Below are 18430 nucleotides of genomic sequence, written 5' to 3' on the forward strand. Positions count from 1 at the left end.
CTTGGATCATCTCACATGGTTTCCAAACTCTTCTTTCCTGATTAGAAAAGCACAACAGCATCTGTACTTTCGGAGAAGACTTAAAAAGTCTTACCTATGCGCCAGGATACTGGAGAACTTTTAACACTGTGTCAGAGCATTCTCACAAACTGCTTCTCAGTGTTTTACAGCAACTGCTTTGCTCCGGACCGTAAAGCCTTTAGAGGTTGGTGAAAACCACCCAACGAATCATTGGCACCCAGCTACCCACCTTGGACGACGTTTAAATGAAACATTGTTTGCACATGGTGAGGGGAATTATCAAAGATTACTTTCACCCCAATAATGTACTATTCACTCTTCTTCCATCGTGCAGGTGCTACAGGTGCCTCAGAGTCCGGACCAACAGACTGAAAAATTTCTTCTGTTCTTGCTTTTCGTCTGTGGCTGTTACTGCACTGAGCAGCTGATCATGCAGTGTTAACTAATACACCACTGTACTGTCACTTTCTGTTTATATTGACTGCTTCGCCCACTGTGCATCTTTGCACCATCCATAACTTATGCTTATCATTGCACTATTGTATATCCACAATGCTAACTGCATTTAATTGGCTCTGTACATTTACCTTGCCCAGTGACAATAAAGTTGAATCTAATCTAATCTGTTTGTTTAGTCAGTCCTGAATTTATGTTTTTCATTTCTTTCTTAGCAGGTTTTGTGTGGATTGTAGAGAACTTGGAATAGAGAACATGGCAGTGCAGTTCATTGCTTATTATTCTGTATAGTCATTGTCTCTGCTGCTTCTAGGTCATGCTGCTACTTATTTCTTTTTTTACCGTTCTTATGATTATTCTAAGAACATGGTGCACTGTCAGAATGATTAGTTGTGCCTCTATGAATTTTCCAACTGCCTAATATTTAACTGATTGTACTGATGGGGGTGTTTAAGGTCTTTGTTTTGGCTCTGTAGGTTTCCAATTGAGTGTTGCTTTTAATATTGTTGTTTCTGAGAACAATATAATGTCCCGATCACCATTGATACGATTGCTACGTGTTGCATGAAATCAACTCAACCAGTGGCAATGTCTCTTATAATGAAACCATGTGTGTTTTTTATAAGCATTTATATTAAGTTCTTAAACAATTTTTTGTAATGTTACACCTTTTTAATTCAGTATCTCAATTATTTTTGTAATTATATTTTTCATTGCTTATGAATACATACATTTCTGTTACAAAATAAAAAAAAAATGTCTGAATACTTTTTCCCCTTACTGTGCATTATATTAAAATATATAGAATAAATAGCCTCTTACAGGTTCCCCAAGACTTCCTTTATCACCCTTGTATCCATCTGCTCCACGAAGCCCCTTATTGAAACAAAATGTGTTAGATCTAAATACACTGTAGGTTAATTTACAGAATTAATTTACAGTATTAGTGTTTCCATTCTTACCATCATGCCAGGAGGACCTTGAAGGCCAGCGCTTCCTCTTGGCCCCGGTAGACCCTTGAATAAATTAAGAGATCCATTTATTAGATTATCAATATAGGACATCTTTTATATGGTCAGAGGTATCCAGAGTTTGGTTGACGTTTAAGATACACTTCTTATTGCTATGTGCTAAACTAAATGCACTGCCCTGTGGCCTTGATAGTTTTGGTATTGTTTAATTGTGGCACACCTGGTATGGAAGCCTTTTCTGCCTCACTGTGTGTAATGGCTGAGATGAAAACATCTGTCATTTCATGTATGCATTTGGATGGGACTAACATCTCCGTGTTTATTACGAAGGTAGGGGTATCTGTGTTTTACATGTGTGCGTTGCACAAGACATTATTGGTGCGCAAACTTGAATACCGGGGCACTGGAGATAGTACTGTAGGTCACGTTGACCAAAACGTGTTTTGGAAAAAACATTTTCGGCAATCACAGACATTCACATTGGGACGGGATTAGATTTTCTTAAAGTAGGTAATTTGCTCTGGAATTTCTACAGAGGTCATGTGAGAGAAAGACAGACATGGCAGATTTGGGCGGGATTAAAATCACAAAGTACGTCTGTAAAACAGAAATTTCTCTAACAACCCCCTGTAAAACTAGTCCCTTACGAATAGGGCTATAGTTCTGGTTAATTTGCCTGGTTCCAAAAACTAATGATGGTGCTGTGAGAATGGTACAGTACTGCCTCTGTGTTTTGCTCCTACCTCTTGTGTTTGCTTACATGTGTGAATGCAGTGTTTGTACATTAAATCCAGCATGGAACAGGAAACAACCTATTACTCTAAAATAATTTAAACAGTGCAAACCCAATAAAGATTATGCCCAAATACAGATAAATACGGTCTGGGAAAACCGTGATAGTAATTAAAGCTATCTTGCTGTTATTAATCACAGCATTACTCTTAGAGTCCTTGGTCAGTCTGATCAGTTCATTTGATTCAGTCAATCTATTGAATTGCTATTTTATCTTAATAGATCTTAGGCTTATCTTCGAGGAGGCAATAGGCGGACAAGATCTATACCAGTGCTGTCTAGTGTCTCATAAAGTGTTTGTCATGTCTTTATGTGTCTCATATAAGACTTATGTTAAAAGTTTTGTCATTAAAGTTTTTTTTAGATTTAAACTGGCCCATGGCATTCTAAAAAAAAAAAAAAAAAATTGGAATGGGTGGGCTAGATGTTTGAGAGAAGAGCATCAACTGATGACCCTGTGGAGCATCAACTGATGACCCTGTTTGTTTTACCCTAACCAGGTGATGTGAAATTCTGTTGAAAATGAAAACATTTGAGATCAAAGGCTGTACCTTTAGACTGGCAAACCAGGATGTCAGTCCATATAAAATAAATAGACTAAGGGATATGTTCCAATTATAGGGGAATCATACTTTTCAGCCTTCCAGGAAAGTCTGTGCTAGGGTTTTGGAGAGAAGATGCCAGCAAGCAAGTTCTGCCAAGGCTCTTTAATCTTGTACAGCTGTACGAGGGGGTCATGAAAGTATGAAATTGCAGTATAAATGTTTAGAGGACAAGAAAAAGGACAACGGTCTGTCATGTGCCAGCATTAGTTGAAGATTCTGCATGGATACAGGGCATCTAAAGTCCCCTAAAAGAAATTTGGAATGACAAGGTCATTTTGGCTTTTCCTATACATTTTGCTTAAACATTTATGTTAGTGATTCAGTATGTAGAGGAATTTTAGCTTTAATTTCCTGATATTTACTGTATACTTGCATGTTTTAAAACATGAAACACTGTACCCTTTTGTTTAAACACATTATTTTTCAAGTGATCAATATACAGTAGGAACATTGAGCTGATTAACAGGAAACACATAGGCAAAGATACAGTGGGTATAGATAAGAATCACCCTCTTTAAAATAATCACATCAATAGGAAAAAAAAATTACTTGTAAACTCAATCAGGTGTAGGCAATGTCCTTCTCAATGGCACACAACTACACACTTTCTACTGTACATCGAGACTTTGCAATATTTGCCCACTTTTCTTTGCAAAACTGCTCAAGATGAGTTAAATTTGATGGTGACTGTTTGTGGACTGCTGTCTTCATTCAAGTCATTACACAGATATTCAATGGGGTTTAAGTCTTAAGCTCTGACTAGGCCATGCAAGGACATTCAGCTTTTTCTCCTTCAACCAGCGTGTGATTAGATTTGCTGTCTGCTTTGGGTCATTATGTTGGAAGGTAAAGCGTCTTCCCATTAACAACTTTCTGGCACAGGGCAGCAGATTTCCCTGAGCAAAGCTCAGTATTGAGTTGCAATCTTGCAACTCCCATACAGTACAAGCCACATTTGTGGAGAATTTGTGATATTATTGTCACATACACACAATGACCACTCTTTGACATCAATTCCTACAACTGCTTCAGAGTTGCTGTAGGCCGCTTGGTAGCCTCTCTGACCATTTTCTTTCTGGCTTTTTCATTCGGTTTGGAGCAACGTCATGATCTGTTTTCTACGGTATTAAATATCGTCCACTTGTTAATAATGTACTTCACTGTAATATTTTTTTATCCATCTCCAGACTTTTGCCTGTGTACAACTTTATCCCGGAGATCTTTTGACAGTATCTTTTTGACACCCATAGTTGACCCATAGTTTCCGTTGCACTACCAGGTGCGGAAATGCTCCAGCTTTTCATGCTAAGATAAATAAGATCACCATAGCTGATTATGGTTCAAAGTCAGATGGTATTGTGTTTCAGGATATTAGCTTCACCTGATAAGTTTACAAGTCATTCTTTGGGAGTGGGGAGCAGGGTGATCCGATTAAAGGGGTGTTATTCTATTGTATACCCACTTTATGTATATTTGCTTGGACAATATTAATTAATAGCTATAAATGCCCGATCTTGTTTGTTAAAATGTATAAACAAGCATGAAGACCACAGCGCTGTCAATGGGGGAAAAAAGCAAGCTATTTTTAGACTGAGAAATAAGTAAAAAGGCCATTGCAGACATACTGGGTCTAGTTAATTCAGAAAGTCTTAAAAAAATAAAGAAACCAACCAGACATTAAACTGGCCAGCCAAAGAAAACAACAGCATTTACTATAAATTTTGTAAGATCTGTTATGAGGAACGAAAAACATCATCAGTAACAATTCCCACAAGCAGCGGTGAAGGTTTTACAACTCACTGTTTGAAGAACTGTTTGGAAACAGACCTGTATACGTCCGTAATTCTAGATGCAATCAACTTATGAGCAGAAAGACTTGGAAGGCCAGAAATACAGAGATGAACTGAAAAAATTTTTGGAACCAACATTAGCCTACAACAAAGTGACTGAAAGGCGAAAGCACTAAGAAAGAGAGGATCAGCTTACGATCCTAAACATGAGTTCACTGGTCAACCATGAAGAGAGACATGGCTTGGGAGTACACGGGTACTTTTCAAATAGGCTTACTAATCAGTAATGATGATGTAACTCATCATTACAGCAGCAGAGTCTAAGTTTTAAGGCCTAAGCTTTATCCTACAGTAAGTTTTTTTAAAAATATCTTCTTCATGAAAATACAATAACACACTGTGAAAGGCTTCCGATTGGCCAGAATATACACTCAACAAAAATATAAACGCAACACCTTTGTTTCTGCTCCGATTTTTCATGAGATGGACTTAAAGATCTAAAATTCATTCCAGATACACAACATTACCATTTTTCTCAAACATTTTTCACAAATCAGTCTAAATGTGTGATAGTGAGCACTTCTGCTTTGCTGAGATAATCCAGGTGTGCCACATCAAGATGCTGATCTGACATCATGAGTAGTGCACAGGTGTACCTTATACTGCCCACAATAAAAGGCCACCCTGGAATATGCAGTTTTGTCTCACAGCAAAATGCCACAGATGCCACAAGCATTGAGGAAGCGTGCAATTGGCATGCTGACAGCAGGAATGTCAACCAGATCTGTTGCTCGTGCATTGAATGTTCATTTCTCCACCATAAGCCGTCTCCAAAGGCGTTTCAGAGAATATGGCAGTACATCCAACCGGCCTCACAACCGCAGACCACGTGTAACCACACCAGCCCAGGACCTCCACATCCAGCAGGTTCACCTCCAAGATCGTCTGAGACCAGCCACTCAGACAGCTGCTGAAACAATTGGTTTGCATAACCAAACAATTTCTGCACAAACTGTCAGAAACCGTCTCAGGGAAGCTCAACTGCATGCTCGTCGTCCTCATCGGGGTCCTGACCTGACTCCAGCTCGTCGCCGTAACAGACTTGAGTGAGCAAATGCTCACATTCCATGGCGTCTGGCACGTTGGAGAGGTGTTCTCTTCACGGATGAATCTCGGTTTACATTGTTCAGGGCAGATGGCAGACAGCGTGTGTGGCGTTGTGTGGGTGAGCGCTTTGCTGATGTCAATGTTGTGGATCGAGTGGCCCATGGTGGTGGTGGGGTTATGGTATGGGCAGGCATTGGTTATAGACGAAGAACACAGGTACATTTTATTGATGGCATTTTGAATGCACAGAGATACCGTGATGAGATCCTGAGGCCCATTGTTGTGCCATACATCCATTTCAGCAAGATAATGCACGGATGCATTATCTTGCTGAGGATGTTGCAAGGATCTGTACACAGTTCTTGGAAGCTGAAAATGTCCCAGTTCTTGCATGGCCAGCATACTCACCGGACATGTCACCCGTTGAGCATGTTTGGGATGTGCTTGACCGGCGTATATACGACAGCGTGTACCAGTTCCCACTAATATCCAACAACTTCGCACAGCCATTGAAGAGGAGTGGACCAACATTCCACAGGCCACAATTGACAATCTGATAAATTCTATGCGAAGATGATGTGTTGCACTGCATGAGGCAAATGGTGGTCACACCAGATACTGAGTCCCCAGACCCCCAATAAAGCATTCCAGGGTTTTACTGCCTTTTATTGTGGGCAGTATAAGGTACACCTGTGACCTACTCATGATCTCAGATCAGCATCTTGATGTGGCACACCTGTGAGGTGGGATGGATTATCTCAGCAAAGCAGAAGTGCTCACTATCACACATTTAGACTGATTTGTGAACAATGTTTGAGAGAAATTGTAATATTGTGTATCTGGAATGAATTTTAAATCTTTAAGTCCATCTCATGAAAAATCGGAGCAGAAACAAAGGTGTTGCGTTTATATTTTTGTTGAGTGTATATTCTGGCCAATCGGAAGCTTTAAAAAAAAGTACTCGCCTAGTATGTGACCCTCTGATCTCAAACAAAGCAGATTCCGACTATGCATGCTCTTAAAACCCGAAAGCTCAGTTTTTTCCTGTCCAGACATTAAAATAGCTTCACCCTGGAAGGAGTTTTCCCAAAAGTCTGCTTTCAGTGACCAAAAATGGAGTTTGCATTTGGCCAAAAAGCCAAAACATGTAAAAATCCCCTGCTTTTAAAAATACCTGTCTGTGTGGTATAAATGGAATAGTTATCTATTATCTATTCGACTATCGAGTTCCATCGTCCTACATTGCCAACATCACCCAAGTATATGCTCAGTCAAGCATCAGACCAGCTTTCCTCAGGAGAAGTAACCAAACAGGTGTTGCTAAACTGGTTTCTGCACTTCATCCCTGATGAAGAAAGGGAAAGCCATTAGCATTGACGCCCCTGACACAACACAAGTGACAGTAGAAGCCCTGGAGACCCCCAGAGACAAGCCTATGACCACTACTCCTTATGTGCATCCATCGACCTTGGCAAGAGGGCTCAGGCAAGAAGGCCATCTCAAACAGTTTTACTCGAAGAGACAGTTTTTGCCTTTTTTGAGAGAGATAATTCAAGTGCTTTGTACCTAACTTTTGCTAAAAAAAAAAAAAAAAAAAAGGCCAACCTGAAAGTCTATGGTGGACATACAGTAAACAAAGTAACGAGCTTTCCAGCAGCTGAAGAAACAACTCAGACTTTAACCACCCTTTCCTGGTTCACACCAATGCCTCGGAGACAGGGCTGCATGCAGTGCTGACACAAAGGTTTGAGGGCAAAGGACATCTTGTATGTGAGCAGGAAACTTACTCCAGCCCAGAACACCACTATGTGGAGCAAGAAGCCCTTGCCATTAAGTGGGTCATGAAGGAGCTGAAATACTACCTTTCCGTTTGCCACTTGCATTTTGTAACTGACCATGCTTCTTTACAGTGGATGGGCTAAAGACACTAATTCTTGCATAACATGCTGGTTTCTCTCCATTAACGGTCTACTGTACTTGTTCGAGGTGTAGCGCCGGGCCAGAACCTAGCTTGGAAAGAAAGCACTTTGCCCCTTCAGCCCCTCTCATGTTTTGGACAGCCAAAGAGCACGCACACAGGCTATGAAACATGGAACATCTGGTAGTACATAACAACTTGCCTTCATCGACTCGCATCCTGGATAGAAAAGGAATTTGATTTGACCATTGGATGAGCGGTGTGCTATGTGCACCTTTCAGTCTTTGTTCTCTTCCCAACTCCTTAAATAAAAGAGAACTTTTTTCCACCTTTGTTGGCATCTGTGTTCTGCCTGTCCACTTAGTTATACTGCAAGTTTTATTTAATTTTAGACCATCTATACCAATGCTTTTACTTGTCTAGATATTGAGTCGTCTCCCACCAAAGCTGTTATGTTCCAAGTTTAACAGGTCTGGATGTACATATCAGGAAATGAACTTCTGGTCTGTTGTCTTTTTTTTATCTTTTTTTTTTTTTTTTTGCATCTAAAACCTAATTGTCTTTATCTTGAAAAAACAAAAACAACAAAAAACAGCTGAGATGAAAATAAAGGCTATGGTTCTCAACGAGATTTGCATAGGCTCTTCTGTTTTCAGAGAAGATTTAACATCTCTGCTAAATTTACCCTCCCTGACACAGTATATAACAAAAGTACAATATTAATAGCTAAGTATAGGGTAATATTAGGCCTAACTAGCTAAATTTTAATTAATAAAATAAATTACTTAACATAAAATGACTCACTGAAATCAGCTGAGAAATGTAAACATTATCATACTTCTTATCCAGAGGAAACACAGCTCTGAATTTACAGACAAGTTGTTCCAGGGCCAGTGTGGCAGTGATGGTGGTGGTGTCATTAAGCATGGCCTCTAGCTCATAATCTAAAGCAGAAGAGGACTGAGAGCTCCAGAGAACCCAGAAAGAGGACCAAGGCCACACCAGAGCTAAAGAGGATCAGAAAGAGACCAGAGTCCTCTTTCAAATGAACTCACAGTGTGAATTAAGAAAGAACTTAAGAGTCTCTTTTTTGTTGCTTCACTTTTTGGTCCATTTAAAGAGGAGTGAGTTTAGTTTGTTTAAAAAGGACAGTGTGTGAAAATGTGTTAAAACAAACCAGAGATAATTAAATTATTTTTTGGCCATTTTTTTTTTTTTATAAACATTTTTTGCCCATATGAACTAAATTTGTTGGGGACTTTAATGACAAACATTCATAAATAAAGCTTTCATAAAATATGACATGACCTGCATTATTTGATTAATTAATCAAAAGTTACTTTTAGGTCATGTCATATTTTGGAAATAAAAAGTTAGCAGTAACTAAAAAACAAATAAATTCAAGTTATTGGAGGTGTGTTGTGTTTTTAACTGCTTAGGTAAAGGTTAAGCGAAATAATTTAATGTTTCTAGCTCTGCATGCTCCCTGCTGATTTGAGGTTTGTATTAAACTGTGTAGTACTCACAGGCTTACCATCAGCACCAGTAAGACCAGGTCTCCCAGGATCCCCAGCTCTTCCTGGCTCTCCCTAAAATGATTCGAACATGCAGATAATATAACACATTTTATATAAGAACTAACATCCTCTATAAATTAAAGGTTAAATATTTAATAGATAATTGGACATTCCTAGCTTAAGAAAGTGATTATTATTTACTGTAGTAATACAAGCTCTGCTCACTTTAAGCAGATGGTTAAGATGGGAGTTCAACCTAACAGTAAATTATTTTCTTATTTTACTCACTGTAATGGGTATGACTCTTTATTTCTAAGTCTTCTACTGTATGTGGCAGTTTAAAGCTTTATGCCATGGTAAGATTTTGCCAGTCTGATTAACCTTTATTGTGATCACTTGCAGCACATAGTTTCAAGTCAAGACATGACATTATAAACTTTAAACATTCCTTATAGAGTGTTCAGGTAAATGTACAGTAGTGCAGTGTTAAACTGAATTCCTGAATCCTTTAGAAAACTACATGTCTCCCTTTAGTCATACTCACACATAAAGCTTAATTTACTACAGCAGAATAGAAAAATGGCTAAAGGTTTCAACCTTTTGGCCTGGAGTTCCAGGTGCCCCAGGTGGACAGATGCATGGCTCTGGGGTAGGATCAATATCATCAGCAAACCCGTTGGCACACTGAAAGAAGCCCCAAAAAAAGCTCATATTAGTTCAAATTTCTCAGCTCAAATGAAAGTCCTGGGGTTTCCATCAGCTACAGTTTTGAATAAAACATTGTTTCTGGTGCATTTGAAAGTACATGCAGCATAATGCAAAACAGCAGTCAGTGCCTCGAGAGAATAAAACGTTAAACATTCAAAATTTTCAACATAGGGTAACATTTAGTATGTAATCATATCCATACAAATACAATTGCATGCATGTTTGTTTTTTATTTTGCTTTTGTGCTTTTGCAACAAAAAAGAAAGTACAGAAAATCTTACCTCTGCAGCTGAAATGAGCTTAGCAGTTACTTTTGAAAGTAAGAAAAGACACTGGCCAAAATACATACCTCTCCGTTCTACAAATGAAAAGAATGGTATGATGTTATCAGACAACATGAACTGTCTATCAGGCAGTTCTAGATCAGGCAGTCAAGTTTAGTAAGTTGAATGTGTGACGGAGGAGCATAAAAACTTGGTTAGATTAACATCATTATGCATGCACAGCAAAATCTCCAGTGTTGATATACTGTAACATTTAGGGTCCATTTAAGTCCTACTGGACCTGCAGAAAGACCTTAGGGTGTTGTTGAGTGCTACTACAAATGTGAATAAATTCATTTATTAGGCTAGGAAATGGGAGGAGGGGGCGGGTTATGAGGATGCGTTATGAGATTATCAGAACACATCTCAAATACCAAGTCACTCATAATTGATATCACAGTATGCTTTATTCTGGAAAAATAATGTGACATTAATAGTTGGAATATAATAGCTTGTGCCAAAATATCAATATCCAAGAATTTGGTACTCACAACTCCAGGTATTTCACAAGCAGTTTCCCTGTTATTCTGCTCGGGGTCACAGTAGATTCGTAGTTTCTGAATTTCAAACTGTTTAAGCATAATTTATGATGAATTATTGTTTCTTTGTATTAATATTAATTAAATATTAAACCATTATCTTACCATGTTCTAATATATTTTTTTCTAAAATTTCAATTACACTGATTAAAATTAAGTATATGGTACACTTACAGGAACAGTTGTTTCTTTTCTGACATATTTCCCAACTTGGGTCTTTCCATTGATAAAAATGCCAGCAGGGGGTTCCAGGGGCAAGCTTTCAATTTCCAAGTCATCAACATAAAGCGTTACATCTTCCTCTGTTACCAGAAGACGAACCTGATGCCACCTTTCGTCAAAGAGCCTCTGAGGAAGGAAAAATGAACAGTAATCTAATAAAATGTCACAATTATGCTTGATCTTATGCAAGACTACAACTACACTATTATTGGCATCTTCCATTAACAAAGTTAATATATAATATACAATCATATATAAAAGAATGGTATGGGAAATATTTTTAGCACAAATGGAGCGGCACTGTTGTAATATTCTTACATATATGTCTCTCTCCAGAAAAAAAAAACTTCTAGTTCTTGCGCTGTCAGTTGTTGATCTTTGTTGATTGTTGAACATGTACAGGCTACATTTTCAGGTTTGCAGGCCTTGTCTTTGAAGCATTTAACAATCAATCAATCAATAAATTATCTATTTAATCGAGGGCGATTTTCATTCATTCTGTGAATCATTCCCCTCCACACAGTTTTATTGATCACCACTTGTTTGAGTTTAACCATGCCCGTGTTGGTTTTAGATTTGACCAGATCTAGCCATCAACTCCTCGGGCAACCTGTTCTCATACTTCCACAGACAATTCCCAGCATGACTGCTTTCTCAAATTAATTGCTTCACGTGACGTGACCGAAATAGGATAATTTCTGCTTGGTGATTTTTGCTCGCACCGAGGTCTCTGGCTTGATGCGCTCTAGGACTTCTTTGTTGTTGATTCTGGGATTCACAACCATCTCCTCTAGCACTACAACTCAAAGGTGTCAGTCTTCTTTATGTCTGTCTGTTCTGATTGTCTAAGTCTCGATGCAGCCTCTATTTTCGGAGGTTATCACCGTTGTCTTCTTAATGTTGAAGCGCAACCACATCCTTGCACTGTTGCTGCTTCAAGTTTTCACTCCACTTTTTTTCAATATCTTCTGGTAGTTGAAAGTTGAAAAGTACAAGTAGTAAAATGGAGCCTTGTTTTGTCCCTTTCCCGATATTGAGCCACTCCGTATCACCATACACAGTTCTCAATGTGGCTTCTTAGTTGACATAAAGCAATCTCCTGAGCTGGACAAAATGAGTAGGTGTTCCCATTTCTAGGAAGAAAGTCCACAACTTTTCATGTTTAATATAGTCATATGCCGTTGTGTAATCAGTGAAACACATGTAAAGGTCTTTGATATTCTCGTGCCTTCTTTATGAGCCATCCAAGGTTGGTGATGTGCTCCCCAGCGCCACTTCCCTTCTAGAAACTGTAGGGATAAACAGGGCTCCCAGAGCGGACAATCAGTCTATTACATTCCAGAACTCCGCTCCCAGCCGACTGGCAAAATCCTAATAACCTTATTGAGCATCCGCGAACATAAAGAAGCATATCCACGAACATAAAGGATCGTCTGTAAAACAAAGTTGCCGGAAGCTTAACCAGGCATAAGACAGGAAGCCCCGGTGTGCCTGGATCTACGCTGAGACCAGATGCCGCAAATTAAACCCGAACACAAAGCGGACAGTTTTGCGGGTTCACCCCGAGTTGGCGAGGGGAACCACCGAGACACTTTGACACTATCATTGACCCCAGGACGCAGGACGTCCCGTGTCCTCGTAACTGAACAAATAAAGAGGTGTACGGCAAGAGGCACTATTTCGGACAATATTTAAATGCCATTAGGGCAAAACTTTTTCCACAGAAAAAGCCCGCATTTACACTAGACAGGAGCTCAGCGGGAGCTGCATGATAATACTTCACAGGCCACGCCCACTAAACAGAAACGACCATGGCCGAAGTCAGTTTACTGGTTATGCTCCAAATTAGTATGAAAATGTATTTCAGTATCCAAAAGCAGCTTATTCACTTTCCAATTCCTGCTGAATCTCGGCGAATGTCCAAAATGCCGAAAAAACACTTTTTTTTTAAACTCTTCCAATAACTCCGCCCACCGCTCGGGACGTCACAGGTTCTCGCAACTAGACCAGCAGAGTTTAGGGGCCGGTTCGGTGTTTATTTTGGGGCTCTGGCACAAATTTTTTTCTGTGGAAAAGCGCCGCACTGGTTCCAAAATTGGGAACCGGCACGGGAACCAGAGCAGTGGAAAAGGGGTATAAGGGTCCTCTATTCGTCGTCCAATGGCTGAAAGTCACTTACAGGTTGAAGCAAGCTCTTCCACCGTCAACAATTGCCCTGCATCTGACCGGCAAGCGAACTGCTCATCCGCACTCCGAGACCTTCAAGAAACTTCGTGCCAGAACTCCAAAAGTTCTGCAATGAAGAATTCATAGAAGTGCCAGAGCTCCGCCATCAGTAACCAAGCAAGCAACGCAGCCCTGAAGGGCTTACCCGAGAGACGCCACCCCAGCATCAGAGCACCAGCCAATCAGCAATAATAAACAATACTAGAAAACTCCATTTTCCAACTTTACTCCAACTTTCACCTTTGAACTGTTTGTGTGCGTGTCTGGTTAAGTAGCGTAGTATTATCGTAGTATCCATGGTTGTACTCAGACGTTGTTCAGGACGAGCGTGTGGCATCATTTGTGTCAAGTTTTTTCTGTATTGGGACGATCACTGGCCTTCTTTGCTCCTTTAGCCACAGACATGTTCTCCAGATGTCGATGGTCGAATTAGGAATTTAGATGCTGGTTAGATGATGAATGTCATCTAACACAACACTGATTAGTACAATGAAGTTGTCATTGTTTCTACATGTGCATTCCAGTCTATTCTCCTTAGCTGCCAGGTTACATCATCACGCAAACCGTTCTCGTGATATTTAAAATGTCTGGACTTTTTCTGGACAGACCTTGTAGGTATTAATATAGCTTCACAATATTAACTAATAGGGTTGAAAGGGAACACTTCAGTGCATCTTTCTATAATGCCTAACAAAATTGCAGAGTACTTATAGCAGACAAAATACTGTAGAAAGACAGTGCAATGCTCTAAAAAAGACCACTGTAAGCTATGTTATATTCTTGGGTTGTGCTTATGCATCCTTTTTGAGGCAAACTGTTCTATTGAGTTACTGTTTAGGGTTTTCCCCAAAGGGGTTTCCAAAATTCCCAAAGTCATACGACTAAATTTAAATTTGAAGGCCTCTATATACTGTATCACTTACTATATAATAGTATTTTACTATGCATTCAAAAGTCTTTAAATATGAATATAGAGTATCCTTCTGACATAGGAATAAGAAAAGTGCTGAAATATGAAAAAGTTACTTTCAATATTTTCGGGGAAATGTCTAAAACTACTACAGGTATACCTTTGCTGGTGATTTGCTGAAGACCACTGTCTGTATTCCGCTTGGAGCAGTGCTTGTAGTAGTGAACATAACTGTTCTCTTCAAACCACTCAAAGTAACTGCCATTTGAGACTCTCCATCCCTAGTCTGTATTCTCCAGAGATCCCAGTCCTCTGTTAGGAGAGAACCCTTGTATTTAAGTGTGGCCACAAACACGTAAGAAGGTGGAAGCCCATCAGGAAACAGTGTCCTATGAAAATTAAAGACTTGTGACTGTTTGCAAGCAAAAACAAACCGATGAAAATTTACTGTAAGAACAACAGAATTCTTTTCAGATGGTACCTTGTATCCTCCGTTAAATCATCTTTGGGCGTCACTTGGTAGGCTTTAATTCCATAAAGTGATCCTTGTGTCTTTTTAGCGTTTTTGGCCAATTTCAGGTGAGACAGAATGTCAAATCCCTTCTCATCCCGAGAGTTAATTGGTATTTTGTTTGGACATACAGTCTCTAAGGATATATTAAAGAGGGGAAACAAAAAAAAACAGTTGTGTTATTGCACCGTGTATGGCCATACATAAAAGTTCTTTTTCATACCTCCTTAATAACCTAATTCTCTTTCCTGTATTGCCAAAAAAAAAAAAAGTTTTAAAGAATTGTCTTTTTTTTGGTCTTGTGCTAAAGTAAAGAATCTGTAAAGTAAATCAGTAAGCATCAGACCTTGGCATGGAACTCTGGACATCTTGCAAATATGCAAGCTGTCCAAGGTACAGCCTAGCCAGTGCAAAAAAGTCCACAAATGCTTCATAATTCACATTTATTAATATTACAATGGTTTTGTGTTATTTATTGCAACAAGAGTGGTGAAAAATGAGTAACTTCCAGTTATTTTTTTTCCATAATTCTGACCCTAAACCAGCCATGAATCTTTTACCTACTGTCATGAATTCACAGACTTGTGCAGACTTGACAGATGCAAATAAAGGATAGGGTATATTTAATAAGTACAGTGATCAAATCCAAAGGGCAAGAATCACAAAACTGAAACACATAAATTATTAGTGTATAAATAGAGTTAAGCGCAGCAAATACAAACAGGAAAGTATGAAACCTACAGATTGCAATAGAAACAAGAGACTGTCTCAAATGTTGTTTCTTTTTAAACATTTATTCTTGAAGCAGAGGTTCACCCTTTGAGTCATCATGCTGAATTTACCTCCAGGTGAAAGCTTTAGTCAGACACTGCTTATAACTTGCTCTGAATGCAAAAGAAAAGAGCCATGCCCCATATCACCAAGTCCACACTTTGGTGACATTGTGGTCTGGTAATCCAGCATGCATTCTTCTGTCTGCTTTGATTTTTTCTTACTCATACTCAAACAGGTTTTTGGGTAAAAAGCCGTAGCAGTCTGCTTTGATGACCTTTTTTGATAAAAAAAAAAAAAAAAAAAAAAAAGCTGCTTGCAGCATGGTGCATAGAAGGCACACCATTTAAAGGTTAAAAATTAAATAGGACACAACCTTTGCAGGCATGCAAAAAAGTGGACTTCAGGATATGATACAGGGCCTAAATCTACTTACTTATTTCACAATATTGAAAAATTGACCTATAATTCATAAAAAGCATACAGTAGCATCTCTTACATACTACTGATAAAGTAACTTTCTAATATTATACATTTGTAAAATGTCTGCATTTGTAAAAACATTTATAAACAGACACCCCCCCCCCCCTCCAGGCTACTCGTTAAGAGCTCCAAACGAAGCTCAAATGCATTCTGTCTGCTCTTATTATCTTTAATTGTCTTTTATACTGTATAATGTTACCAGGAAACAGTGAGCCTCATCAGCAAAAATAAAAAAAATAGAACAAGGTTGGAAAGGAGCCAACTGGTTACCTGGCCAAACACAGTAGGGTTAGGGTTAACCCTAGAAGGGTCTTGGTCAGGGAAGTGACCATTAACCCAATGACCACACCATTAGAGCTTCAGATGTCCACACCAAAGATGGGAGAACCCTCTGAAAGAACACCAATTTCAGAAATCCTGTCTCTACCATTAGTCCTTCATGGAAGAGTGACTAGATTGATGCCATTTAAGAGTAAAAAAAAAAACAATTGGAAGACACTTATGATGCACTCTTCAAGCATGATGAAACAAATTTACTCTTATGGCTTCACATCTAGTGCTACATCAAAGCCATGTACCACTCATCAGGTGACAAATCCTATCCCTGTGGTAAGGCATGATTGCAGCACCATTGTGCACTTTAGGTGGGGGTAGGATCTCACTAGCAGGAAAAGGGCTACTAAGTAGAATTTGAAAGAATGAGCATCCTTTATTTATTTGAACTATCTTAATACTGGTTATGAATGTCCTATACATAATTCTGACTTTGAAGCTTTTTTTTTTTTGGTGGTTCAATGTAGTGAATAAACACTACAATATTATAACCGAATCAAACTTTTAGTTTGATCAAAGCCAAAAAACAGAAATAGTGAGTGCACAGTTTGAGCCATCTCCATCTTTTCTTTTGAGTCTGAGCTTTAAAATAGTATTTTCTTTTCTTTCTGAAATTTATAATAACTGCATTACTGTTAATGTAACTCTATTTACTTTGCTAGCTAGTTAAAGATAGACATTTTACTATGAAATAGATTTAGTCTGCAAATTAGCTAGGAACTTAAGTCATACATACTTTCAGCAAGTGTGTTACCATTATAAAATCATCATTTTCATGTCTTTTTGGAAACAAGGAGGTGATTTATATACAGTAGGTGAGGTTTGTTCTGGTTTAGGTTCATTTGATCTTGATTCTTTATATTAGAATTGTGTATGTTTCGGATGAGATTCTTGGCTTGGAACTGCCTTTGTTTTCCTGTAAACGAAAGCCAGGGTTGTTGACCTGATATCTAAACTTATATACTGTATATATAAGATCTGGTACTTCATCTGTAGTAACTACTCTAACTTGATGAAAGGTAAAGGTAGAGAAGCACCCAGTCAAATTTTAATGATTTACTTGCAAGTCTTAAGGAGGCATATATACCATAAACAAGTATCCTTTAAGTAGGACCCAGACTAACCTTTTTCCACTAGTAGCACTAACATTATTACTGAAAATGGGAGGGAAAAAAAGGGAAAAAGAAACTGTCCCTAGTTTATGATTTGAGTTGCTGGCAAACTTTTTTTGTCCCTGGAAAATGTTGGGCCATGCTGAAAGCAGTGCATACAGAAGAAGTTTACATATACTTAGAAAATCTATTTTATGTATAAACCAAGCAATTGTTCCAACAGTTTACAGATAATTTTACTGAATTTATTATATGATGACTACAATGGGTCAGAAGTTTGTATACACTCAGTTGATTATGTATTTAAATAGTTTGAAAAATTCCAGAAAATTATCTCATGGTATTAGAAGCTTCCGTTAGGCTAACTGACATCATTTGAGTCAATTGGAGGTGTGCTTCCATGGCTTCAAAACTAAGTCTCTCTTTGTTTGACATCATGGGAACATCAAAATAAATCAGTCTAGTCCTCATAAAAACAACTGTGAGCCTCCACAAATCTGGTTCATCCTTGCAGACAATTTCCATATTCCTGAAGGTACCATGTTAATCTACACAAATAATATTACACAAGTATAAACACCATCGGACCATGCAGCTATCATACCTCTCAGAAATAAAGGAAACCTATACTTTGCTACAAAAAGTACAAATCAATCTCAGAACAACAGCAAAAGGACCTTTTAAGGAAACAAGTACAAAAGTATCTATATCCACAGTAAAACGAGACCGATGGCAACATAACCTTTAGGGCTGCTCATCAAAAGAGAACTACTACTCCAAAACCACCAAAGAAAGCCAGACTACGGTTTGCAGCTGCACACAACGACAAAGATCTTAAGCTTTAGAGAAACTTTCTCTGGTCTGAACTGGTCACTGTAAAACACATGGTTGGCAGCATCATGTTGTGTGGGTGCTTTGCTCCAGGAGGCACTGGGGCACTACACAAAATAGATGGAATCATGAGGAAGGACCATTATGTAAATACAGTATATTAAGAGACATCTCAGAATATCAGGAAGTTAAAGCCTGAACACAAATTGGGCTTCCACATGGACAAGGTCCTGTTGTGACCCCAATTCAAATAAGGATTTGTGGCAGAAGTGAAATAGCATGTG

General features: G+C 38.7%; 1 protein-coding gene and 1 long non-coding RNA gene across 2 annotated transcripts in view; one reads left to right on the forward strand and one right to left on the reverse strand.

The window, feature by feature from the left end:
• LOC128528454 (uncharacterized) overlaps nt 1-1121 on the forward strand; it is a 28780-nt gene extending 27659 nt beyond the window's left edge. Inside the window, exon 3 of the long non-coding RNA XR_008360959.1 lies at nt 356-1121. This is a non-coding gene — a long non-coding RNA (uncharacterized LOC128528454). The remainder of the gene's footprint in view (nt 1-355) is intronic.
• col21a1 (collagen, type XXI, alpha 1) overlaps nt 1-18430 on the reverse strand; it is a 63143-nt gene that overhangs the window by 38679 nt on the left and 6034 nt on the right. The window contains exons 5-13 of the mRNA XM_053501292.1: nt 14587-14752; nt 14266-14494; nt 10922-11095; nt 10700-10777; nt 10235-10243; nt 9775-9861; nt 9187-9249; nt 1440-1493; nt 1300-1353 (exon numbers count right to left, since the gene is read on the reverse strand). Coding sequence (XP_053357267.1) covers nt 1300-1353; nt 1440-1493; nt 9187-9249; nt 9775-9861; nt 10235-10243; nt 10700-10777; nt 10922-11095; nt 14266-14494; nt 14587-14752 — 914 coding nt within the window. The remainder of the gene's footprint in view (nt 1-1299; nt 1354-1439; nt 1494-9186; nt 9250-9774; nt 9862-10234; nt 10244-10699; nt 10778-10921; nt 11096-14265; nt 14495-14586; nt 14753-18430) is intronic.

The sequence above is a fragment of the Clarias gariepinus genome, chromosome 8 (assembly GCF_024256425.1).
Source record: "Clarias gariepinus isolate MV-2021 ecotype Netherlands chromosome 8, CGAR_prim_01v2, whole genome shotgun sequence".
NCBI lineage: Eukaryota > Metazoa > Chordata > Actinopteri > Siluriformes > Clariidae > Clarias > Clarias gariepinus.